General features: G+C 40.1%; 1 protein-coding gene across 6 annotated transcripts in view; it reads left to right on the top strand.

Annotated features, from left to right (window-relative positions):
- RERE (arginine-glutamic acid dipeptide repeats) overlaps positions 1–25,597 on the top strand; it is a 255,086-nt gene that overhangs the window by 145,803 nt on the left and 83,686 nt on the right. For all 6 annotated transcript variants that reach the window (XM_064470535.1, XM_064470534.1, XM_064470533.1 and 3 more), the window contains 3 exons: positions 5,811–5,859; positions 9,520–9,644; positions 10,531–10,630. In XM_064470535.1, the coding sequence (XP_064326605.1) occupies positions 5,811–5,859; positions 9,520–9,644; positions 10,531–10,630 (274 nt within the window). The remainder of the gene's footprint in view (positions 1–5,810; positions 5,860–9,519; positions 9,645–10,530; positions 10,631–25,597) is intronic.

Here is a 25,597-nt window from a genome sequence, read left to right as displayed (position 1 = left end):
TGAAAACAAAAAACCACCCTCAAACCCCTGCGTATTATAGCTTTAAGCTGTATCTTCCCTCTTTTAATTTTTCATCATATAAAAATATTTACCTTTTCTACCTTTTTTTGCACGCGTCCTTAGCTAGAAGTCTGTCCTCGCACTGTGATGGCTGAATGCATAGTAATCACTGTCCTCCCTGGTCCCCTGTCTGGTCTCAACTTCAGAGCGCCCTGTCCCCTGCGATGGGCTGTATTCCAGGGTGGTGAGAGCTACTTAAACTGATAGTGCACCTAGTGTAATTGTTGAAAGTTCTCCTGCGCTGTGAAGCTTGCTGTTAGTGATACGCATATGTTGCAGTAGGCAGTGGTTTTTTTGCAAGTTGGTTCCGAAAACCCTTTTCAGAGGGCTCCAAAGGGAATTGGAAAGACTGACTGAGAGGTAGGCTGTGGCTGAGTGACTTGGCCGGTTAAAAACCTTTTTCTGTTGAAGCGTCCTTCTAGTTTTAATTACAGACCTCCTTAATATAAAGAATAGGAATGATTATGCCAAGAGAGGTTAAATGGGTAGCACAGAATGCTGTCCTGCATGTGACCAAAACACACCACAGTGTTTTGGTTTGTTTGTTTGTTTTTAAACTTAATACTAGCATTATTTCAAGTTTTCTGAGCCGTTGCTGCTAGTAGCAAGTGTTCCAGAAAGCCGGTGGAAGTGCAGTATGTGGTGCAGAGCACTGAGTGCATGGTGACCACAGCAGAATGGAATTAAACCGTGGCTGTTGCTGGGTGGAATGAACTGATGAAGAACGTAGTTGGTTCAGTGTGATACTGCAGTAGTACCTCCTCCCTCGTCCCCATCTCTGGCTCGTAAGTCTGTATAAAACATGTGCAATTACTGCATAGCATGTTTCTTGCTGAGCTTTAATAGTAAAAAAGAAAACATGAAAGTAGTAGTATTGCAATTTCCTAGATTCTTCCTTGTACACCTGATCCCTGACCTTGAAGGTCCACCGTATGGATGCAGCGTGTGTAGCTTCTTTCAGAAGCCCGCCTTAGCAGCGAAGACCTTCACTAAATGTGCTGGATAAGGAACTGACTTGGATTCATGTCAAGGATAGGACAAAGATAGGACAATGCAGAGAAGCGCTACGCGGAAATCTGCACATGCCGTTTGCCTCCAAACTCTGGAGAGTTTTGCTGCGTGTTTCCAGCCCTGAATCCCCTATGGCTCTGGCAATACCGCATTACAAGTCGGTGTTGCAAGTCCTGAACCTGAGCTCAAGGCCTGTCTGGTGTAGTTTGCTGCAGCTCAAACTCTCTTTTGTTGCAGTTCTTTGGCTGCCATGTTTCAGTCCTTAAGGGCACTGCAGTGCTGTGTTACTTTCATGGGAAAAGGCTACCAGTTGTGCCAGCTTTTCTGGAAATGGTGTGAGTCTGGTGTACGGTATAGACAAGGAGGTAGATGATAAACAGGGTTAAACTTGCTTCTGTATTGGAAATAGAGCAGGAACTGTTGTTGCTAGCCTTCCTTCCTCTCTCTCTCCTTCTTTCTAAAGCTGATAAATTAAAGCTCTGCACCACCCTGTGCTGTCTCCTATTCCTTTCTCATCCTCACCTCTGAACTCCTTTCTCGCAGCAGTGCTGCTTTTGGCCTTGAACCTCCAACCTCCCCTGTTGCTTTAGAATTGAAAGGACAAAGCTTCATTGAACTGAACATCCTCTCTCTTCTCTGCAAACTGTTTGGAACAAGCCTCTCTCGGATTAGAGTGTGCTTGTTTTGCCCTGCTCAGCTACAGAAGCTTCTTGCCTTTTTGATATTCAGTCGCAAGCTTCCATCTCCTTTCTGACCAGCCCCTGTTTACTTTGCAGAATACAACGTTGTCATGGCAACAGGTTACTTTTCAAAGGGAACATCTTGTCATTATATTTAATCCACTGCAGCTGAAGAGGACTGAAATATTAAGTTGTTGTTGCTATGGATACTGCTTTGTTACATCAGTTTCTTTTGTGTCAGATTTCATATACAGTGTTGGGTCCTGGTTTTTTCCTTTCCCATAGAATAAACTCAGAGTGCTGTTCCTTTATTATTGTAATTGCTTTCCACCAATATAATTTAGCTTCAAAATCTACGGTGCATTTTAGTTTCCATAGCAAGAATTTTCTTTCCATTTGCAAACCCATTCCTGGGGATGTGGAAACAGTAAAAATTATTTAACAGATTGTGTGCCCTTGCAGAGCGATCGGCTTTGTGCCCTTTTAAAAGAAAAAAGTGTGATGCAGTGCTGTCTGAAAGAGCTTCCTGCACAGCAACTTTATTCAGTTCAGTCCGTACCTTTTGGGGCAGGGATAGGGAGTACCTTTAGGGTGTGAATATAATCAGGAGATGGTAAATGAGTGATGAAAAGGCACACAGAAATATTTCTCTCGATGCTTCATTTTCATGGGAGGAATCACGGTTGGGTAGCCCCGCTGTTTCCCAGCTAACTCCATGTGAATAGTTAGGAGCAGAAGTTCCCATCCAAAACTTTGCTTTTTATCTCCAGCATCCTGTAATCAGTCTTGATTCTTAAATGCTTTATTTATCACCTTCAGCATGATGTAACTGAAGACGTTGGGAGTTGGGGGATATTTGGAGTGCTGTGTTTTTCCTGTCTAAACAGAAAATAGCTTAACTTTCTGTTTAAGTACATAACCTACTGGTGCGGCCTTTGGCTGGTGCGAGGTATTGCAGCTGGCAGAAACTGCATAGACATGTTTTAAATTTGACTTGCACTGACTAGCAGAGATGTGCATGGCTTTAAAATGAACTCTGGGAATAAGGAAGAGTGTCAGCATTTTCTGTTGTTCCTTCATTCTGTTGTTCCCCTTCATTCCTCTGACACCTTGTAGCTGAAAAAATGTACCCTAGTATTTAATTTATAACCTTGTTGTAAATATAAAATTGATTTTCTGGTTCAGTCATTTCTTTGCATAACCTGAAAACAAGAGAACAGTGTCAGATCATGTCTTGCAAAAGTACGTGTTGGAAAAAACCATGTTGACATGTTCTCGTTCTTTTCAGGAGACTTTTGGCACATATTTTAGAGTGGATCCGCACACTTGGGAAGGTAGCATTGAGTAGACCTCATGATATGAGATTGAGAATTACAAAAACTTAAGTTTCTTCCTGTCCGACAGGTTCTCCTGTCGTGTTGCCTTGCGTAAGGTCCGTTCAGATCTCCTGCTGTAGTTTACCCACTTGTGCACCAATGAATAACATTTCAGAGTGGTCAGCAAGGTGAAGTTTAACACACTTACGCAACATACTTTGAAATTTTGAGGTGAAGATGTTCATAAAGTTATGGAAATGATCATGTCAAAACAGCCCCTCTTGTAACCTTTTTGACTTCAAATGGCATTTAATGGTTTGTGCTCTCTTGATAGTTTTGCTCGGGGCTAGCAGTTTACAATTCTGATCTTAATTTTTAATGTTTAAAGGAAACTCTTACTCATTGCTTACGATCACTGGGAACACAGCAGGGTGAAGAAGAAATCCTGCAGGGCGGCAGCTTCCATGTAAAACGATGTCATTATTCCTGTAACAGCAAATGGCAAGATTAATTCCAGTTCGCTGTTTCTGGGTTGGAGGCGGTGATCTGTTAGGTTTGTGTGTGTGCTCTTCCTTGCTTCCTTGTGCTGAGACTCACTTAAATGTCTTGCAGTTATTGAAGTTTGTCATATAACAGCTCTGAATTTTGTCATCCTTCTAATGAAATATGCAGAATGTAAATAAAAGATGTCTGTTTAAATATTAACAACTTATAGGAAATGAAGAAGGTTGAATCACAGAATCCCAGGTGGGAAGGGACCTCAGGGATCATCTAGCCCAACCTTTCTGGGAAGAGCCCAGCCTAGACAAGACGGCCCAGCACCCTGTCCAGTGACTCTTGGAGGTGCCCAACGTGGCCGAGCCAACCCCTTCCCTGGGGAGATTATTCCAGTGGTGACTGTCCTCACTGTGAAAAATGTCCCTCTCGTGTCCAATCAGAATCTCCCCAAGAGCAACTTGTGTCCATCCCCCTTGTCCTCTCCATGGGACTCTGTGTAAAAAGGGAGTCTCCATCTCCTTTGTAGCTGCCCCTTAAGTACCGGTACATGGGGATGAGATCCCCTCTGAGCCTCCTTTTCTCAAGGCTGAACAAACCCAGCTCTCCCAGCCTATCCTTGTACGGCAGCTGCCCAGACCTTTGATCATCCTGGTGGGCCCTTCTCTGGGCCCCTTCCAGCCTGTCCACATCCTTTTTGTACAGCGGGGACCAGAACTGTGCACAGTGCTCCAGGTGTGGCCTGGCAAGCGCTGAGTAGAGCGGGATAATGACAACTGAATTTCTTTGGATTCAGTTGTGTTCAGCACGGGTGCTTTCACAGAATGTAGTGCTCTGCCTCTTGACAAGAGCTGCGTATGTGAGATTACGGCAGAGAGGTCCCATGGGTTCAACTGTAGTCCTTGAGAAATTAGTATTTCCAGTGAATAGTTTTGGTCATGTGCTTATATTGTAATATATTTAATAATGAAAGAAGGTCAAAGGGCACTCTTCAGTGATAAAGTTTTATTTAATCTGTTAGTCTGTTAAAATTTAGGAAGATTAATATATTCTGTTATATCAGATGTGTTATTCTGGTTTATACTGGCATACCTTTAAACTTCTGTTGTTGCCAGGGTAATTCTACTGCAACGTGAGAAAGCAGGGTTTTTTCTACCATATAACGTGATGTTTCGGTAACTCCAACCAATGGTGTGAGCAGCACAGAGCCCTTCAGGGTGTAACTCTCACTGCATGGAGGACAGTTCGTTTGGAACTTGGTTTTTTATAGAAATATATTTTCAAAATAGTGGAAAAATATGAGGGCCAAGCATATTATGTGGAAGGGAAGCCCTTTTTGCATAAGTTGAATTAAATTCATTTCTACAAATGTTCTAAGGCATGGTTTTATTGCTTTTTAGATTTTTCCATGCTTCTGTGTCATGCTCTCTGATGTGATGGTAGTAAATGAAGCAGCAAGAATAATTTTAGCTTCTTAAAACAAGAGCTAGATAATTTTGCATGTGAGATCCAAAGTAACTTGAATGGTTTTCCGTGAACTCTGCCTGGAGAAAGCAGAATTAGTTTTGCCAATTCTGGTAAGGCAAGGCTCTGTTCTTCAAAGATTAATAACCCAAACATTTTTATTTAAGGGATTTTCTCTTTCAAAATGAAAATTACCACAAAGATGTTCATGAGGAACATGGTATTTCCTATCAATCTGTAGCATAGTGCTTATTGTGTTGTCTGCATTATTTTTGGTTTAATGTTGAAATAAGCAGTTAAAGGAACATGGTACTAGTACAAGTCAGATGCTGGTTGGAAGGTGAGTCTTTGCATAGCACACTTTTGAGTTGACCAGCTAAAGCATAAAGCAGTTCCGAGCTGTAGAGGCTTTTAAAGGATCTTGATTAGAAGTTGGTGCTACTTCTGTAATGTGTGAAATGTAAATATCAAGAAGCAGGGAGATGTGTGTCCTGTTATTGGCTCCCCAATGCTTTCTTTCTACCATGAGGGCGGATCACACCGATCCTCATCTTGACTTAAGCTGCTTGACTAAAAGTTCTAGACTTGCCCTGTTTGGTTTTTGCTATTTGCATTGTGGCCTGTAATACTCCTGAGTATATCCTTTCTTGTTTTCCTAATAAGGTATTATTTTTGCTTCTCTTCCATCTGCACTGGAAATGCAATGACAAAAAATACAGGATATGATCCTAAATTTCATCAATTTTAATTCTTTCTCGTTACTGTTTTTTCCTTTATATATTAGGAGGCTAAACAGCACCCAAGGTGAAATCAGAGTTGGACCCAGCCATCAGGTAAGGGATTTTGTTCATATTCTAATATCCAGAGGGCATGCTTTTGCCATTAGATCTGTTCAGAGGACACTTATACAATGAGTGTTTTAGATTCATCATGAGTTCTTTAGAATTCCTTAGCTCAGTTAATGATATCTTTCCATGTCAAATGTTGGTAGGTTAATGTATTTTACTAGAACTGCTGTTGGGTTAATTCTAGAATAAGATTGAAGGAATATGAGTAACTACTGGAAATGAAGGAAAAACCTCACCTATTATTGAGCACATTCTGGAGTTAAAAATGAATGCATTCTCAGCTGGCTTTCACCAAGCAATGTTTTTAATAAACTATATAAAATTAATTTGGTGGTGTTTTCTACTTTCAATATAACTGGATCTTTTAATTTGCATAGTAAAACTGTCAAGTTGATAGTATGTTGCCTGTAACAGTCCTTTTTGTGAATATATGTATTTAAACAACACTGAGTTCTATTAGAAGCGATTAAAAAAAAAAAAGACAGCATTTTTCCAACAACCACATTACAAAATTAGAAGGATGGGGGAGCTTTAAGCCTGAGAAAGGTTTGTTTCCTGTACAGCAACTGTGTTGAGAGATCCATATATACATATATATGCATGTATTCATCTTTTAACACAGCATACAGTGCTTTTGAGCGTGTCTGTAATGTAGCTGTCATTAATGCAGAATTCGCTCTAAGCTGCTGGCCCGTTTCTGTTTGTCTCGGAGTGTGCTCTGTCTGGTGTCGTGTCTGTGGCTTTTCATTTCCTCACTGGCTTGTGTTTACACTTGAAGTCTGCGCATGTTCTCGTCTTGTTTTTGTATGTTAAATGAGTTTGGCCAACTGTGGTACTTCAGCATGAAGTCAGGGGGAGGCGTTGTGTATTGAGTGATTCAAGAGTTGTCTTAAAAATGAAATTAGTATTTATAATTGGAGCTGTTTTGGCAGCTCTTAGGAATAGACCTCTTTCTAAATACCCTTTTTCTGTGTTGTCATGTGCCAGCATCACCAGCACACTCACCCCGTGCCATTCAAGAGCTTAGCTGGTCCTCACCCTCTTACCTGCATAATTCTCATACAAAGCAGTTTAAATTGTTTTTAACTAGGAGGCACGGTAATTCTGGAGAATTATTGAGGTATCCCTTTTTTCCGTAGTCTACAGAAGTCATGTTATAATTATAGTCTCATATTTCCCAGGAAGCTTTTTATGCAGGCTTTCTTTTTACTTTCTGATGCTGTAGAGAGGGTAAGTTTCGATTTTAAAGCTAGGGAGACCTCAGTTGTATTGTTTGCTTGACTGTGAGAAGCAATAAGAACTGTAAGTTCTTAAGACTAGTGCCTTAAGTCGTTTGGATTGTTCAAATAGAAATTGAGAAAGCATGCTGAATGTGTTCAAACACTGGGAAGCAGAATAAGGTTAAGACTCTAGATGTTAGTTTGTTCCTGGTGTGTTAGTTCTAATTTGAGGGAAATCTTCATAAGCTTTGAAAATAATCTGTTCTTAAAGGGCATTAACATGCAATTTACTCTGGTTTGTAACGCCAGATCTGTCACTGGGAACTGAGTGCTCTCCTTTACCGGTGGAATTGCCTTTGTACTGCCCCAGTGCTGGATTTTTGCACCCAAGTGATGAATATTCATTCAGACACTTTAAAAAACTTCTTTAATAAGTAGTGAAACTAAACATTTATGGAAACTCTGTAAGATTCTTAAAGATGTTTTGCATCTAGAGGGAAAAAAAGTCCTTGCCAATTAAACCTGCAGTATTCTTTTCACTAGTCATAATAAGAGTGTTTTAAATGATACCTTCAAAACGACTTTCATCTGAAATTGTCATCTAATATTTTGGCAGGTATTAGTCAACTGTGCTGTAAGGTATAATTACCAGATGCCTTTATGGATGGAAAAGAAAGCAGGAAGAAGGTCCACTGATTGAGAATACTGTTAATTTTTTGCTTGCTTCATGTTTTTAATTTCTATTGTTCTTTCCCTCATTTGCTGACCATCCTTGTTTCTGACAAATGTCATTGCTAAGAGGGGATATATGCTCACCCCGTTAGTTAGGATAAGGTATATTGTTAAGATACACGGACGGTTGATTGTAGGCTGCGATAGGAAGTCTGATTGAAGATTTTTGCCACTTTCTGTTCTGTAGTCCGATTCATTTTGTGGAAAGTGTAAAAATAGTCTCTTCTACACACTGGACTTTAACTCAGGGAATGGATACCCTTTTCCCACCTTATATGCAGCCGAATGCAGAAACCGAGATCCATTAGTGGTTTCTGATGAATATATGTTGCCTTCCTTTTCTTTATATTGAGCGTGTTACAGATGCTGGAGGACTGTGGGGTTTTTTTGATATTTAGTGCACAGGTTCCTCAGACGACGACTTGTATCGTAATAGCGAGTAGGGACTCAAGCGAGGATAAATGCTTAGTAGAATTGCGGTTGTCAGAATTCACACAGGAGGGGAGCGGGTCTCTGCTAAATGATCTCCTATGAAAGCTTTTGGCAAGCAAATTAATGACCAGAGGTGTTTGAGAGGAAGTTACTCTTTGGAATAACTCTAGTACTTTGGCATGTTAAATTCCTGGGGTACATAGGGACGAATGTTTATTTGTGAAAGCACCGTGGTTGCTAGAATGCATAGCTCTCATAGAAATCTCATCTTGGTGTAATGCTTGCCTATCCTTTTCCAGAAGAGAAGTTCAATGACATACCCATTTTCCCAGGCAAGAAGTAAAATAAAGTACAGATTAAAGAGCAGAACATTAAAGACATCTGAACCCCTGACTTGTAATTACTGGTTCTGTATAAATGTTGCCTCTCAAATATGTTTAGCGCTGTAAGTATGGGAGGTAATTATAGGGCTTAAAAGCTGTTTCTGAAGAGGCTCTCAGCTATCTCATCCCCTAGCAGTAGATGACTAAAGATGCTAATTGGGTCTCTGGATACAGTGTAATACTTAGTTAGTAGCAGAGTTCATTTCACTGAGCTATCTCACTTTCAGGAAATGTCTTTGTTTCTCCTCAGGGTTTAATGATTTACCGAGGACTTAGTTTTAAAGTTAGTGTCAACTATGTAGGGTTTGTTACTGCTTCTTAAAATGGTACACACATGGTAGCCACATTCTTGCCTTCTTTCGTATTAGTATGTTATATAGGTATGTTTTAGCCTGGCAGGCAGGAGTTGTACAGCATCTTTTTGACAGATGAAAACTAACTGTCTCTTGGAGGGTCAATTGTCCACCAGTGTTTGACTTCTGTATAACAGAGGACTATGTATGTGGTACAAAATGGTTTACTTTCAAGCTGTGGTATTTCTGCAGACGCGTTAGCACTCGGCCTATGTACAGAAGGGCTTCGCTGGTGGTGGACTGAAGGGTGGTGTAACCCTGCAGAATTATCTGAAAACGAACTACCCCCCTGGAAGAAGGAATGCTGGATAAAGTGAATAGATGGGGGCTTGGTGACCCGGTTTCCTCAAACTTCTGAAACTTGGAGCACATAGTTCCACCACCTGTTGTCTGAGTATCTTCCATCTGCGAGATTATACTGTTCCAGAGAATTTACAAACTTTGTTAGGAGACACACAAGTGCTGTTAATAACACTGTTAACAACTGTAATGTCTGTATGAACTCTTAATTTTTTGTTTTTCTAGGCTAAGCTTCCTGATCTGCAGCCATTTCCTTCCCCGGATGGTGACACAGTGACACAGCACGAAGAACTTGTGTGGATGCCAGGAGTCAATGACTGCGACTTACTGATGTACCTTAGGGCAGCAAGGTAATTTCAGCCGAGATACTACCGATGTCTTCAGAATGCTGTAGTGGAAACGTGGACTGCCGCGTATGTGCAGCTGGCTACGGTCACTCCTTTCTGTTCTGTGTTGGGGCAGCACGGATGTCAGCTGGATAAGCTGAAATGTTTAGTTCAAGGCATGAATGCTCTGATTTGATGTTGGACCAACGCAGGACCTTTCTGTTGGCTGTGGCTTTTGGATTTAAAATGCCAAGCCAGCAGTATGTGCTAGCATGCTAGAGCTTTGGATGTGTACTGTGTAACGGGGAAGTGACTGCCGCGAGTGGAATGGCCGTGCTAGCGTAGGGTTCCTTCAGAGATTAAATGGTGTTTGTTTTTTGAATGACCTCTGGTTTGCATTTCACTTTCATACAGATCTCTGGTATGCCTGATAGATTAATTAGATGCACTGGTGGGCCTCATAGTAATTCAGAGTATGAGTAAATTACTTGTAGTTTGCAAGAATTCAGAGATGTGGGGAACCTGCAATTTAAGTCCATTTTCTAACATAATGAAACAGATTACAGCAAAAGGTTTGCTGGTTTTGGTGAGACTCTGTCCTCATGTATGGAGGTTATATCTTCCATAATCCTGATCAGCCTTTGGTACTACTGCAGTGCAGATCTTTAGTTGATGAAATCCACGTAGACTGGATTTAAATTTTGAATTAATTATTCCATATGCTGAGGTGACTCAGGTTTGCACAGCAAATAGTGGTGTTTGTCGTGCCTCGTTTTACTTGTTTCAACAGTATTGCAAGGCCCTGAAATTTGCTTTAAGGACTAAATATGCTATTTGTGTATTGCATGATGTGTGCATCAAACAGTAGCTCAAGAATTTAAACTTCTTTTTCCCCCCTCAAACTATAAAGGAGCATGGCAGCTTTTGCAGGCATGTGTGATGGAGGATCCACAGAAGATGGTTGTGTTGCAGCTTCCCGTGACGACACTACACTTAATGCACTCAATACAGTAAGTATATAGAACTACTGTATGGAAGAACAGTCTTTCCGTTTGTTTCTGGACTACTTAAAGCATGTAGTGCATAAACTATTTAGCAGGTAAAACAGATTTTGGGATCACAGTGTAAGTATGATAGTAGCCTAGGATAACATAACTTCCTTTCAAACACAAACTAGTTTTCAAAAGTCTGACCTACAGAACTTCAGTGATGAACTTTTGGGTGGTGCCTTCAAGATGACAGCCAGGGAACGTTCTGTAGGGGAAGCTGTGTGGGTCAAGTGCACCAGCTGGAGTTGTTACCTATTCAGCTGACACCTGACCTGGCTATTGATCCTTTCATTTGGCCCAGCTACCTTCTAGCTGTAGGACAAGAGTTGTCCCCTAGAAGGAAAAGTCACAATGCCCTCAGATGTGTTGTCATGTGTGTGGTAATGACTGTCTGGGAATTGTCCTGCTGGTGATCCAGTCTATTATCGTTTATGTTTGGGTGCATGTATGTCCAGTTGTCTCTTGCATAAACATTGTGTGAAAAGAAAGCATTACTGAGTAGTGACATGGATGTGAGGGAGATGCTCACACAGTTTCAGTGCAGCTGCAACCATTAACTGTTTTGGGGAGGGTGGCAGGGTACTGACATCAGTAAATCACAGTACATGAAACGGTATTTTAAGTCAAGCTGAACTTGTCCGTCATTGCATGTTTTTTTGTAACATAGTGAAATCTGTAGTTGTTTGCAGACAGGCCTCCGGGGAAACAGCTTTTGGAGAATTGTGGTGGTAGTGGCTCTAAGCTGACCTTTGTGTCTTCATTGTTTCCTTCCTGAACTATAATAAAAGGAATTGTGTAACTGGTCATATGTTGCTCTGAAGGAACACACAGATCTGCCGACTCTACCAACAAAGGCTTTTAATTCATCCTCTTTTTATGCCACCTTTTATCCATAAAACATACCTTGGAGGTATGAACAGTTGAGTTCCGTCCTGTCATTTTCATGGTGGTTGGCTGCATTCTAATCACATGCACTTGTGTAAGCAGTGGAAAGGGCAGGATGGGCCCTTTGCTGAATGGTTTTCTAGCTAAATCTGTAAAATGTTTTAGGGAGAATCACAACAGAAGTGTACAGAGCCCAGCTACAGCTGGTAGGACTGGAAGCTGGGAGCAACTTCAGCTGAGCATGTTTTTTTGTGAAACTGCTAAAGGAGGATGCGGTCTGTAGTCTAGATTTAACTTTTAAAGACCTCCTTTTCGAAAAGTAGCTTTAAGCATATTCTGGCTCAGTGTCCAGCACTGGAACTATCTACAGCGACTCTTAAGTTACTTTGCTCACAGTGCCTAAGGCTCAAGTAATTTGTTTTCATTCAGAAAAAATAAAAGTAGTGATACCAACAAAAACCAACTTAATATGTGGTGCTCCTCCAAATTGGCTAATGTTAAATACTACCTAAGGACCACAATATTATGTCTGGCTCAGCTTGCTATGCTTTAATTATTTACAGTTGCATAGTTTTTAACCATTTATTTATAAAATTCTTAAAAGCTTGTAGATGGCTGTGGTACACATCAGAAACTGAGTGATAATCTCTGCAACAGAGAGCAGATTATCTGTTTGTCTAGAGGAAGTATCCTAAGCATGTTGTTGTTTGGTTGTTCTAGTAAAGTGAGCAGAACCGACTTGATCAAATTAATCACATTAAATATGCTTAACTGATTTTTATTTTTACTGTCAGTAAAACATCTCATTACATGAAGCTTTTAAATACTTCAGAATGTTAAAAAGAAGCTCAGATTGTATAAGTTGTAGCACTGGTTTGTAACTGGTGAAGTCCATGATTAGGTATGTATAACTTGATATCTACACTAAAGTTGAAACGCCTGTATTCTTAACACGAAAAATGTTACTTATGTAACTTCGGTTACCAAAACCATTCTCGTTGGGTTTTTGTTTTATTTCTGCCTGTATTTGATTGTGTGTTTCATAGAGTACATCAGTTTTTGTCTTGGTTCCTGCAACAGACAGGAGTAAAACAGAATTAAGATCTAAAATGCGCCCCTGTAATACTTATTAAATATGCAGCAACAGAACTTTCATTCTTACTCTGCCAAGTCATTTAAATACAGTCTGTACACTCTCATGTGTAACTAGCTGAAATCCAAAGATCAAATTCTATACCCAAATTAAATGCTTCCTCGTTGTTCTCACTTTACATCTGCAAAGTCAAGTGTTACTTCCCAGTGCTACACAGTGCACTTGAGAGCCAAGGTGAATGTATAAATCTGAGTCCTTTGGTTCCTTTCCTAACGATAGCCAGGGTGTTAGAGGTTTCTGTATTGTTTGAGAAGAACTGCAGTTAAGTCTGTATTGCACATCCCCTTCGTTTTCTTATTTCCTTCCTTTCTCTTGGGATGGATGCCATCTGGTTCTGGTGGCTTACCACTCCAGAGTTTTCCAAGTTATTCCCTAACATCCTTCTTAGAGACTCAAATCTCTGTTAAGGCCAATAATCATCACTGGAATTGGAATTTCTTTCCCCTTGTCATCTATAATAGACTAATGCAGAGAATTCATTTAACTTCACTGCTTCACTATATATACTTTAATTACCCCTTTAATCACTTGAGAGTCCAAGGAGCTTGTAGTTGCACTTGTAGACTTCTTGCTTCTGAGATCTAGATCAGTCCCAAAATATTTTGTTTCTGTTCTTCTGATTGTTTTCTCTTTGTATTTCTAGTGCACATCTACTTTAGAAAATCACTGCTGATTTATTTTTTGAACGGGCAAGGGTTTCACACTTCTGGATTAAAAGCACTGTGCATACTCTTAATTTATCCTCTTAAGAACCTTGTTTGTCTGTGTGTAATATTTTTGACTGTTGTTGTAATGACTTCCCCTTCTCCCAATATGACATCTTAATGCGTAGCAGTAAGAATTACCCTGTGGTGTTCCTGTAATCATCTCATTAACTTTAGCTTTGCTGAAGTTTCTCTTTTGTAGGAATTGTGGTCTAAGTCCTCTGTTCCTCTCTAGGCTAGTTTTCAACCCTATATTGACCCAGCGTAGTTCCCATTAAATAGTCTGCCTGGACGTGGACTGGTTTACTTCTGAGAAGATACAATCTGCAAGGTTTGACCTTAACGACTCTTGAAAGGTCCTTAGGCTTCTGTGATGTTTGATTTATTCATGCTTCAGAAATTTATTCTGTGTACTAGTACTGTTCATCGCTATTTTTAGAAACCAGTGAAAATACTTTTCACTTTGAATTCTTCTAGAAAAGTGTTTTCTTCTGAATGATAGTTCTGTCTGGTGGGATATTTTAAGAAACTTTGGCTTATTTCTGAGAGCCTACTCTTTTGACTAACTTAAAACAGGTTGGATAAGTAACTTCTTGTCCTGACAAAACGGTGCCCTTTATCTTTCTGTTCACCATCTATTTATAACATATCGGATTTATCTGATAAACAATTTGTCAGAATCTTACCATGCATAAAGTTGTGTTTTTGTTTAGAAATTATCATATGCAACCCAGAAGATTAATGTAAAAAAAAATTGATACAGTATGATTTCTTATTATGGAAATCCAATAAACTTCAGAGCAGCACTTCATATAAATCAGTCCTGACAAGCTCCTTTGCCAGTGTTTTATTTATGTAATAACAGATGCTGTAGCCCCCAGAATGATTTATGGTTAATTATACAAGATAGAAATGAAGATCATGGAAGGCACGATGCAACACATACATCAGCTCATTGAAATAATTATTCACTTAATGTTCCAGGTAAATTTCAACTCCTGTTCCTTTGTCTGGCGATTGGGATTGGATGCATTGTAACCCTTAGGGAGGAAATAAAGTTTTTATTTGGAATTTGTTGCCCTCCTGACGAGTGTTGGCTGTCATACCGAGAGGTATGGAGGAGGACGTATCTCTTCTGAAAGTCTTTCACCATGATATTTTTAAGTAGAGAGGGGCTTTTTTCTAATACTGCCACAGAACAGGTAGCTGAATTTGGCTGGATTTCTAAAACTAGCTGGTTTTTCTGCTTTGTTTAAATATTCAGAACAAAGGCCGTTTGATGCATTAGACCTTCAAATATTAGTCATGTGAATGAAAATGCATATTCAGTACATTTTTTCCCCCAGTTTCATAATTAAACCATAATGTCTGAGGCCATTTTTATTGGTGAAATTGGAGGTGATGGAAATAGATTATTTTTTTTTATAGCTACCCAGTTCCTCCTGTCTTGTGAACTGGAGAACCACATTGCTTTGCAGAACACTTCCCAGTAAGTGAAAAGGGAAATGGAAATACTAATTTGAGTTACTCCCAGACCTTGTCTTGGGTCACTGTGGACAACATTATTGCATTTGGAGAGCCAGCGTGGTTGATGTCGAAGTTTCATAATTAATCCAGGGTAGTGTTATGCACTTTGCCTTTTTAGTGCGTTTGGGCTTTGAGTGTGGATAGGCATCACTTCTTAATAATCAGAATACCATCGAAAAGCCCCTCAAAACACTGTATTTAATTTACCTGTGGAGATCCTCAGTAAGAAGATCATGCAGGAGAACCAAGACTTAATCAGCCACTTGTGGGTTGGGTTATTCTTGTGGGTTGTGTGTGTGTTAATTTTTTTTTTTCTATTCCAAGGTAATTGAAATTTGGAAATCAATCAAAAACCTTAAAATTCATTCCCTAAGTCAGACTAGTTTAATTAGCTACCTTATTTTGCTTAGCTTTCTTTACTTGCAAGTGCATCACTGACTCTAATGAGATGTTCAGTGTGGGAAAGCATCTGACACACTGTTTTGTTCTCCTGTGTAGAAGGAAGAAGAAAGTCTTGTGGAAGCATTTTTATAAAATGGCCAGTTGTGGTGCCAGTATGTTTTACTCGTGGATGAATTTCTTCTGTAACACATGCAACTGGTGGGTAACCTGGGCCTTCTATAATACTTCTGTGGAGCTATGGGGAGGAGTTCCAAGTTTTAAAATTAAAAGAAAAGACAACCCTGCAGTTAAGTTCTGTGGCAGGATAAAATTCAAGCCTGTTCAGACAAGCAGGTGAAACTGTATTTTTATTTGTTTCTTTGTGTGTCCTTGTTCTCCTGCCTTCCTGCGTTATGTTTTGCAAAACTCCTCTTAGACATAGGAAATTCAGTACCGAGCGTTCCTTTGTTGTGGGACGGAGGACTCGGAGGTATGATCCTAGCGCTTGTTACAGGGGACATCCTTCTTGTCCACGTCATGCTTTTAAGCTAACGTGACGTGCCAAAACATTTAAGCAGATTATTGAACCAGGGCTTGCAGTGTCAGACAAGTCAGGTTGTCTCTCCCACGCAGTTCAGTATTGCCTTACAAAATAGCGTAATAGAAAATAGTTTAGATGTTCTTAAAAGCAGAAATGACATTGAGTTTTGCCTTTATTAATTCTCAGATCAGGAAGCGTTAGAGATCAGATCAACAAAGAATACCAGAAAACTTAGATAAGGGCCAAGTTTTAAAATTGTACTTCAGCCCTGGGAAGGCTCATTTCAGAGGCACACAGATCGCTGGAGTAAGTTTTATCTTGCTCCTTAGCAATCTAAAGAAGTTTTTGCCTTCAAATGTAATAGGATGAGCCCTTCTCTTAATATCCAGAGCCATGTAAATCACTTCTGGAGTTTAAATTCAGAAGTGATAACTGCAGGGTGAGTATGTAACTTCCTCCCGGTTAATATACACTAATACATCAGTAGTCCCTTTTTGTTGCATGTGTTAGAAATGCTGTAAACTCTTACGGGATAGAGAGCTTATAGGCAAGTCAGTTAAAGGCCATTTGTTTGGAACCTGGTTTTGTAGATGTGGAAAAGTTAACATGCAAACTTATGGAGCAGTAAGTCTCCAGCTCCATCATGTGGTTTTGGGTTTGGTTGGTTTGTTTTTTGAGGCGGAAACCAAATATTTATATGTACTTGTATCACAGTGGTAGTTCTTTAAACAGGGTACACAGAAGGGCCTTATGGAAGCTTGGTAAGTAGCTTGCAACATGGACACAATAGCCAAAGTTTTATTAGCATGTCTTCATATGAATAACTGTCCTTGTTTTCACAGGTGTTTTCCTCCGTGTTTTTCTTCCTTTACTTATCCCACCCTCACAACTTTGCCTACTGTGAGAATTGTATAGGAAGATTTTGGCATGATAGTTGTAGACTTATTAAGGATCTGCAAAGGCATCTTGTAAATCTAGACAAGTGTTTTGCGGCTTTTTGACAGTGTTCTGGTCATGAAAACTTTAATGTGACCTCCAGCGTGGTGCTTCTGTGGTTTTGTTGATTTTTCAAAGCAAAGCACGTACGGCTTGTGGGATGCTCTAAAGTAACGTCACTTCATACGTGCAGTGTGCAGGACAGCTATTGCATAGTTGATTCAGCACAACTGAGGAGGTACGAACATCTCAAATCGTTCTTCCAGTGGAAGGATTTATGGTGGCTTGCCCCTAGTTCAAACTTAAGGATGTCTTTGTCAGAGTTAACAGGCAAGGAGAAAGACTTTTTCATTTTAAAACCCCACATTTCTGTTAGGCTTGGAGATAATTGCAGCTGTATTGGATCCCTTAGCATTTTGAATGTGCCTTCATTCACAATGCAAGAAGTAGAGCTAAGGGAAACAGTCCAAGTGAGCTGCTACCACCTACTGTGTGCCTTAATACCGTGATCATTTTGGGCAGAAGCCCGTGTCCGTTTCTACACCTAGCTGGTTGTGGCACACAAGCAAAAACCCCACATTCACCTCTGTTGCTTAAAGCTGTTCTTCCCCTGTTGTCATCTCACTTTGCACCTTAGGGGCAATGTTAGACCTTCACTGACATCATGGCTTTGTCTTCGGCTGAAAGAAGAGTAGGCAAAAACTTCCGAGGATATTAGGAAGGTGTGAGGTATCTAGGATATGGGTATGTAAAGGCTTGAAGAATTGATTTTAAAACATCTTCATGTGATAAAGGCCTGTTACAAGAACTGGAGCTGGCAAGCCCTGCAGATTAGAACTATCAAAAGAAGCATTTAATATAACAGTGATTTTGGAGAGTAGTAATGGCTGACAAACAGGGTTGGAAAAAAACATGCTCTGTGGTAGGAAAGCCGATGCCCTAGATCTGGCAATCCACGGAGAGACCGTAACGCGGTGAATACTGAACACAAACAAAGTTGCTGCTGCTGGCAAGTACAGTGGGGTAAATCTTGGTGTAGTTCCTTCTCCTTCTTTCCTCCCGTTTCTTGGCCTCTGTCTTCCAGGGCTCTGATTTAGTATCAGGTCTGTTTTAAGATGCTTTTTGTGCTCCGTATTAATACAAAGCCAGAAACTCATGACCTCTTTTATCCTTTGCTGCTTTTGACCTACGCCTGCTGTTCAGAATTTCTACAGTTCTTTTCTGAGAGAATCCAGGTCAAGAAGGAGTTAAATTACTACTTCGTTCTCATTTTTAAACAAGTTCCAGAACAATAATTCATTTTCAGTGTTCTGCCTTACCCGTTGTTCCGATTAAGAGTGTGAGCATCAGTTATATAAAAGAGCAGACCCTAGGAAAGAAATGGGAAACGACAGCGTGCAAACGTCGGTGTGTGAATCTCGGTGTGAGAATCTCAGTTTGTGGTCATTTTGATGTGCATCTTATTTTTATTTTTGCTGGGGAAATCAGAGAGCCGGCAACTCTCTCTATCCTCATATGGGAAGAAAATACCACCACTTAAGCCTGCGTACTACTACATGGAAGAAAGACAAAACAATCATATGCTAATATTGAATAAATCTCTCTTTACTAATAGCATTGTTCTGACTTCTCGTAACACGCTATTACATGGGAACGTGTCATTATGAGTGACAAACATGACAGTGTAATACCAGTTTAAGGAAATTCAGTTCTAAGTAAGATGTCACCCAGACAAATTACTCCCTGTTTTAACTTGCCCTTAGACCAGATTTTCTTGTTCATTAACTACAGACAAGGTTGAAAGCATAAAAAATTATTTAAATATATGTTAGCATTTTTTATTATTACTAGTTTTCCTTTTGGATGAGTCTTAATTAACAGCTACTCTCATGGTTCAAATGAGGTAGCACAGCACTTGAGGGGCCATCACTCTCTGCCTGGGCATGTTGGAAAACGAAGCCACTTCTAGTGCATAAGACAGTTTTGCCACTTTGGATTTTTCGTTCACCCTTATCCTTGCTCTTCAGGGAAAAACTTCAGCACTTCACTTATAGGATGAGTCAGGAAATCTTTCTAGAGGAACTGTTGAAATGGGCAGATAAAGAGCCAAAAATTACTGTCGTGGTTACTGTTAAAAATCGTTTTGGAATATATAAAGTATTCGTATTTTTTGGTAGTTCTCTTTTTTTAAAATGCTGTTCTGAGTTTTGCAGATATTTGGCAAGTTCTTGCCGTGGATGCTTGTGGAGCGCTAGCCGTGGCTGTTGTGTTGGCTCACAAAAAGAGCTGGCACAGTTGGCTCCCTCTACTGTTCTGTATTTTGCAACTGTATTTGGAGCTGTTTGGCAGAGCCCTGGCAGTACCAGTGTGTGAAAAGTGGATGTAACATAAGCATCTGGCTGTTTAATCTCCATCATCAGCATCTAGATCACTTTGTAGCCATTAGAGTTGTTTAGAAGCTTAAAATAGATTAGAACTAGGGAGAAGAGATGGAAGTTGCCCTCCCCCTCTCTCCCCGCCCTGGGGACTGATTTCAATATTTTCAAACTCTCAGATACCACAAATCAGGTAGTTAAAAAATCAGAACTAGTAGTAATTTTCTCTTGAAGCAGCTTACTGATTTCTGTCACCTTTTTTCAGTTTCAAATTCTGTTGCAGGCCAGCCTGTGTCAACTAGTTATTAATCAAAACTTCCCAGTTAGCTGTGGCAGTGTGTTGGCAAAACAAGATTGTTGGGCAGAGTCGTCTTCTTGGGTAGTTTAAATTCTTGACTGGTTCAAGGTTCTGTTGTCCTTGGGCACCAGAGGGAGCTCAACAAAATCGTTCTGTTGTCTGAGAGAGCAGGGTATTTTTTCTCTGATCCAGATTGTGTAGTGTGTTGCAGCAGGTGAGGAGGAGGTAGAATTTCCAAGATGAGGGGGGAAGGCAGTTCCTGGAATTAAAGGGCATTTGGGGCTAGGATCTTGTTGGGCATCAGAACTGGCTAATAAAAATCAAATCTTGCCATTTTGGAAGATGAGCACTTCAAAGAATGCTGCAAATTTAAAAATAGATTTTGCTGTTTCACCTAATGAGAGATACTTGCTATGGAGCATATTCCATTTGATAGTAGGGCAAGATGTCCGTAGCTATAAAAAGTATCTGCATCAAACTGAAATTTGTCAGCTCAGCTACTGAAAGAAGTGGCCTGAACTACATCTTGCATTAAATTAGATGCTTGGATTAGAGTAATTACACCAAAAGACCTAGCTACTCAGGCCACAGGGCAGTAATTCTCCTTCTGCTTTTCATTTTCCTTGTGTCTCCCTCTTAAAGATGCTACAGTTTTATAGAGAGCTACTGGGTATCTTGACCAATGTCCCCTTCAGTCAAAGGAGCAAATCCCTCATTAATAATTAGAGTGTTCTTAAGCCTGCATAGATTACCATAACTGATGCTTAAGTAGGGATGCTATGTAAATAGCGACGGTGCAGTACCAGGCAGGTAGCATCTTCTTTTACAGTTCCACTGAAGCATCTTGCTTGGCAGCAGTGAAAAATTTCTTTTGACTCATCTGTATTACTTGAGTCGTAAAATGCTCTTGCAATATTGGTAGTATTTACCTCACGTTTGGCAGGTCAGGCTTTATATCTTTGTGCCCTGACAAGTCCATGACCAGTGATCGTTCAGTGGAAGAGCCAGCACTCAAACCTGGAGAAGTCCTGAATTCCGGTGCTGGCCTATGAATGCTGGACACGACTGCATCCCCCAAAGGGGTGTTCTGGCTGAACAACCCCTTCTGCTTTTATTGGCTTTTCTGGGTAGATTTCAAAGTAGTTCAGTACTACTCTCTCACTGTATAGTAGCAATTTTTCCTTGGAGAAAAAGACTCTGGAATCTAACAGTGTTCTTAATGGACTGCAATTATTTAATATTGTAGCATGAATGCAGCCTAACTCAGATGGGCTTTTCAACGGAGATCATAATGACTGTAATTGCAAAAGGATGCCTTGCTGAAGTAGAAGCTGCCAGATGCAATGCCATTCTGATCTAAAAAGGTCACAGTAAAAGGGACATTTAAATTAAGTTATAAATTACATTTGAAGAACAATATTTTGATGAGCAAGACCAGAGATGTCAGAGCTGCAAGATGTAATTCATGGGTTCATTACAGAACAGAGGTGCCTGACAGCTGAGCCATGCCAAAAGGAGAATTTATTTGCAACATCACGCAGACAGAAAATGGCAGCTCTGCTGAGAAGCTGTACTAGAAACTTGAAACCTTGTGGTAATGCGCAGGCTTTATGGTAATAAGGCCTGCCTGTGATCTAGCATTGTTTAATGACTGTTGTAATATAAATGAGGTTTTTGGACACGTGCACATTCAGAGTTTTTCTTTAATCTAAAATCCTGTCCAGTGATGCAGAAGTTGCTGTATTTTCTGTTCTAAAGTGTAAGTACCTTTGTGTCGGTTCCTTTTGTTGCAGTTGTAGATGTAGATAATGTGACGGTGGCTCAAAATTTAGATGGCGGAGTTCATGCTAAAAATGGTGATTCTCCAGATGACAGGATAGTAATCTAGTGTTTATAGCAATGCCTTGAAAAGTTCAACCAGAAGTTAATGAAACCATAGGCAGTCATCATTAGCCATTATTTATATGTTTGAGTTGCTTGCCAATAAAGTGCTTATAGATATTAAATGACCGAAAGTAATAAGCAGAGAATGAGCCAGATTGAAACATGTAAATTTAACTCTGGCACTTATGAAAAAATTTTTTTCCTTTTTATTGCTTTTTCCTACCCCTGGCACTTAGAGCAGCTTTTTTTCCCCGGCTTGCTGAAAGTAACATTTTTCAGGAGACTCTAAAACTGCATCGCATCTCTTGTTTTCACATCTGTGTCTTCTCTGTTATATGACTCCTATGTCTGTGCTTATAGGTTTTGTGATTGTTATTAATGTAATTACTTGGTCAAGAGTTAACGTTCATGGTTTCTGTTGTTGATTTGGGGCAGTTCTGATGGCCTGTAAACTATTCTATTTTTCAGTAACCAGAGTAGCTGCCTGTCAGACCAGTCCATTCTTTCTGGGCTTGCCTGATATATTTTTTTTACAGATTGAACTGCTTGGGCAACAGGGCTGCCAGGGAAAAACACGTGTTGTCCTTGAGGCAAAATAAAGATGCCCTCCAAGTTACAAAGAGGCTTTGGCATTCTTGCATGTTTTGGGAGGGAGCAAAGCGGGAAGGGAAACAGAAGCACTATTCTCTTCAGCACTGTCAAATTTCTTGAGTGAAAAATCTTTTAGGTGGTGGCATGCACAGAAAAAAGCATTTGCGAGGTGAGCTGGCAAAACAAATAGTCCTTTTTTCTTTTAAGATGGACCTCTTCCCAGTGCTGGAGTGCAAACAGGGAGAAAAATTAATGTGTACCCAGTAGAAAAGACAACATCTTATTTTCATGCCTTTAAGTGGGTATTGCATACCACAGGAGCCTTAAAAAAACAATTTAAAAAAACTTAAAAGTCAGTGTTGTTTGAGCGTTGGCATTGAGCACTGGCGCTGCAAGTCTAGCTTTCCATTCTCATAATTGGGTTCGTGGCTTGTGTAAGATGGACAGAGATCATTGTTTCACTTGCGTGGAGGTGCAGTCATGGGAGCTGACACTGATGTAGTCAAAGAGGCAGATTTACAAGCCATTGTTCTGTTGTACATGAGGAAATTTCACCTGGGGAGACAGGTTTGAAAGCAATGGTTTCTACTAAGTGATCTTAGGTCATGCATCTCCCTGACTTAGAGCGGTGTGAGGTGCTGTTGATGGCCCTGATGTGTTAATGCATCTCTAAGAGCAGTGTGCAGAGATCATGTAGCTGAAGAAAGCGGGTGGGGAGGAAATCATTGTTTGGAAGCTGAAGCATTGTTTTCTGTGGTTGCTCTGCAGAGGTACATATAGATATAATTATTGCACAGACTATCTGTAACTTCCCTGCAGGTGCCATCTAAAAAGCTGAAAATAAATAGAAAAACCATTCTGGCTTAGCTTGCTTGCTTGTTGCCAAGAACAAGACCCATGGCTCTTTTTTGTGGGCTTCACTGTTGCCCATTTCAGTGCACTGAATTCAATTGCATATTTCAATATTGCCCATTATATTAGCCAAGCACTTGGTTTTTTGTTGGTTTGTTGTTTTTTTTTTTTTGGGGGGGGGGGACACAACCCCCAACCCGTTATGCTATTGTTATTTTAGTTGTTGGTAAGGGGGAAAAAAAATAATGTTCAGGCCACCAGTTAAGGGAACATTGTTTTTTGTTCTACAGACACGTCACAGGTAATGATCAGTCTTGCTCAGTAGTGACCTTTTATTTTTAGAAGTACTTTCCTTTCTTTAAAAGGCCCTCAAGTGTAAATAAATTTTGAATGCCCCCATAACTTGGTGGAGGTGGAAGAGCACCTTCACGAGCCAATCTGTGGCATGTGTAACCCATAATGGACTTACTCTGCAGCACAGCTGATACGCTCATCCCTGTGAGGAGGAGGTATGCAGTATGACTTCTGAGTGGCCTGATTTTCTAGAGGGCTGTGCGCTTTTATAGCTAACTTCTGCTTTTTTGGACCTCAGACCACCTGTGTGAGGTGTTCAGTAACAATTGTTGATCAAACCAGTTTTGGAAATTTGGCTCCAGGTGTTACAAAAGAGGCTCAAAACTACATGGAACTGAAATTTCATCAGCAAATGGAATAAATTAGCTGTTATTTTTAATACCTTGAGGTTCATGGGCAGGGACTTCTTTTACTGAAGAGATGAAGTAATTTCTAGTGCACTTTGTACTGCAAACAGATGGGCTTTATAGACTGTCACAGTCTGTTCTGTGGCATTCACGACCAGAAAACTGAGATGCTAATAAAATAGATGGGGAGATGGCATGGCATGATAGGTGGTATCCAAAATCCACCATTTCATACAGTGCCCCAGTATGCTAGGCCACAGTGCCTTGTGTGAAATGGGCACTTTTTGTTCTCTGAAATTCCCTGTTTATGGTATCATTTTTATTGAAAAAGTAAACCCTGTGTTATAAAAAAGCAGCGTACATACAGATGCACAAGCTATTTAAATCCTGAGTTGACAAAAGCCAGGTGGTGAAAGTGAAGAGTGCTTCATACTAGGTCTTAGAGATGTGCTTTCTTTTCCCTGCTGTGTGAGTCCCGTAGAGTGCAGAGCTTTGCTTGCTGTTTCCCAGCTTTTGGCAAGTTCTGCCACAGCTCTTGAAGTCTTGTTGAATGCTCTTCACCATTGTTCACAGAAGTACCATGGCTCTGGAGCCATGAGGTCTGTCTTACAGCAGTCTTGTCCATCTGAAACCTAGATTTAATGGTGTTGCAGCTTTAAAGGAGTGTATTATGTATGTTTATAATACACGCACGCATGTCTCTTTTTCTGTAAAAGTCATCACAGCCATCTAAGTTGCCATTTGACTTTCTTCCTTCTGTAAGTTGTACAGTGTCTTTCAAAAGTCAGTGCACAAACCTTTCATAGATTATTTACTGGGAGAACTGTACAAAGCTGGCTTTCAGTGGAAACTGGTTTTTATTATAGTCTCACTAAAAAAGATTTCTGTAGGGCCCATGAGTTGTGTTTTCCCTTCCCTTCTATCTTGATTTAGATGTTTGCCTTTATTTCTTAGAAATCACTTAGACCTACTTAACAGAAGTAAATGAGTAATTTACTTACAGTTTTTAAGTCTCTGAATCATGCTACTGGGTGCAGTATGAATGCAGGGCATTCTTGTGCACCAAAGAGCTTACAGTCTGAGGTAAGATGACACCAGACAAAAGACGCAATATAAGGAAGAACCAGAATTGTTAGGAGGTGGCCCTGCGGTAGAAGGGGTCTGACCATTGTCAAATGTACATAATCGGCACTTAGGGATTGGTTGGGAGAAGTACATCGCTAAAGTGAGCAGCAGTAAGAAAGTAATCTAGCCATTTTTATTTGAAGCAGAATGATGTTCTAAAATTTGAGCCTTTTGACATAAGAAAAATGAGGGATTTTTTCCTCCTGTAATCAGGTTTTGTTATAACTTCATATTAATAGTGACAAAGTAGTTAATATCTTGTCTTTGTTGAGTAATTGTATCTTGATCCCCGTTCAGCTCATTGGTCTTGGGAAAAGTTCAAGAATTCTAATACTTGTTGAAATGTTTTCTGAAACTGATTAAGCACAGGCCTAGCAGGATGGATGCTTCTGAGAGTGGGATGCAGGTGGCTTGGGATAAATTCTGGGTGGGAAGGAAAAGCAGGAGATAACCAACGTACAGAATCATGTTTTGATGTCCCTATTGTAAAGAAACTTTTGAGTGTGTAAAATTCTGTGGCATTAATTGATAGCTTTGAAGCTGTCATTTGCGTAGTGCAAAAAACACCTCTGGCCTGTGTAGGGAAGTTTGCATGTGAATCGTTCTCCCTTTTGGGTGTAGGAAGATAATTCTGTTTTTGTCATCCCAGCAATATTTATTTGTCTTCGAGATCATTTTGAGAAGACACAGAGCAGGCTCCTGACTAGTCCTTCAGTTCTTAAAATCCCACTGTACTTTGAAGATAGGACAGGCTATAAATCTGCAGTGTGCTAAGTGTTTTCTATCGAGAGTTAAGAGCCGGGGATTCTCATGGGTTCATTGTCGAATGTTTTTTTTAGTGTAGTTGTTTTTCTACCTCACCCTGATTTAAATGTCTACTGTCTACTTCAAACAGCTTTTGATCATATAGGTACTGAATTTATGGTAGATAATAAGGTACACTGTAGGCTGTGACCAGTTAAAACAGTAATGTCA

The sequence above is a fragment of the Phalacrocorax carbo genome, chromosome 20 (genome assembly GCF_963921805.1).
Source record: "Phalacrocorax carbo chromosome 20, bPhaCar2.1, whole genome shotgun sequence".
Taxonomy (NCBI): Eukaryota; Metazoa; Chordata; class Aves; order Suliformes; family Phalacrocoracidae; genus Phalacrocorax; species Phalacrocorax carbo.
This window is presented reverse-complemented; position numbering and strand designations above follow the sequence as displayed.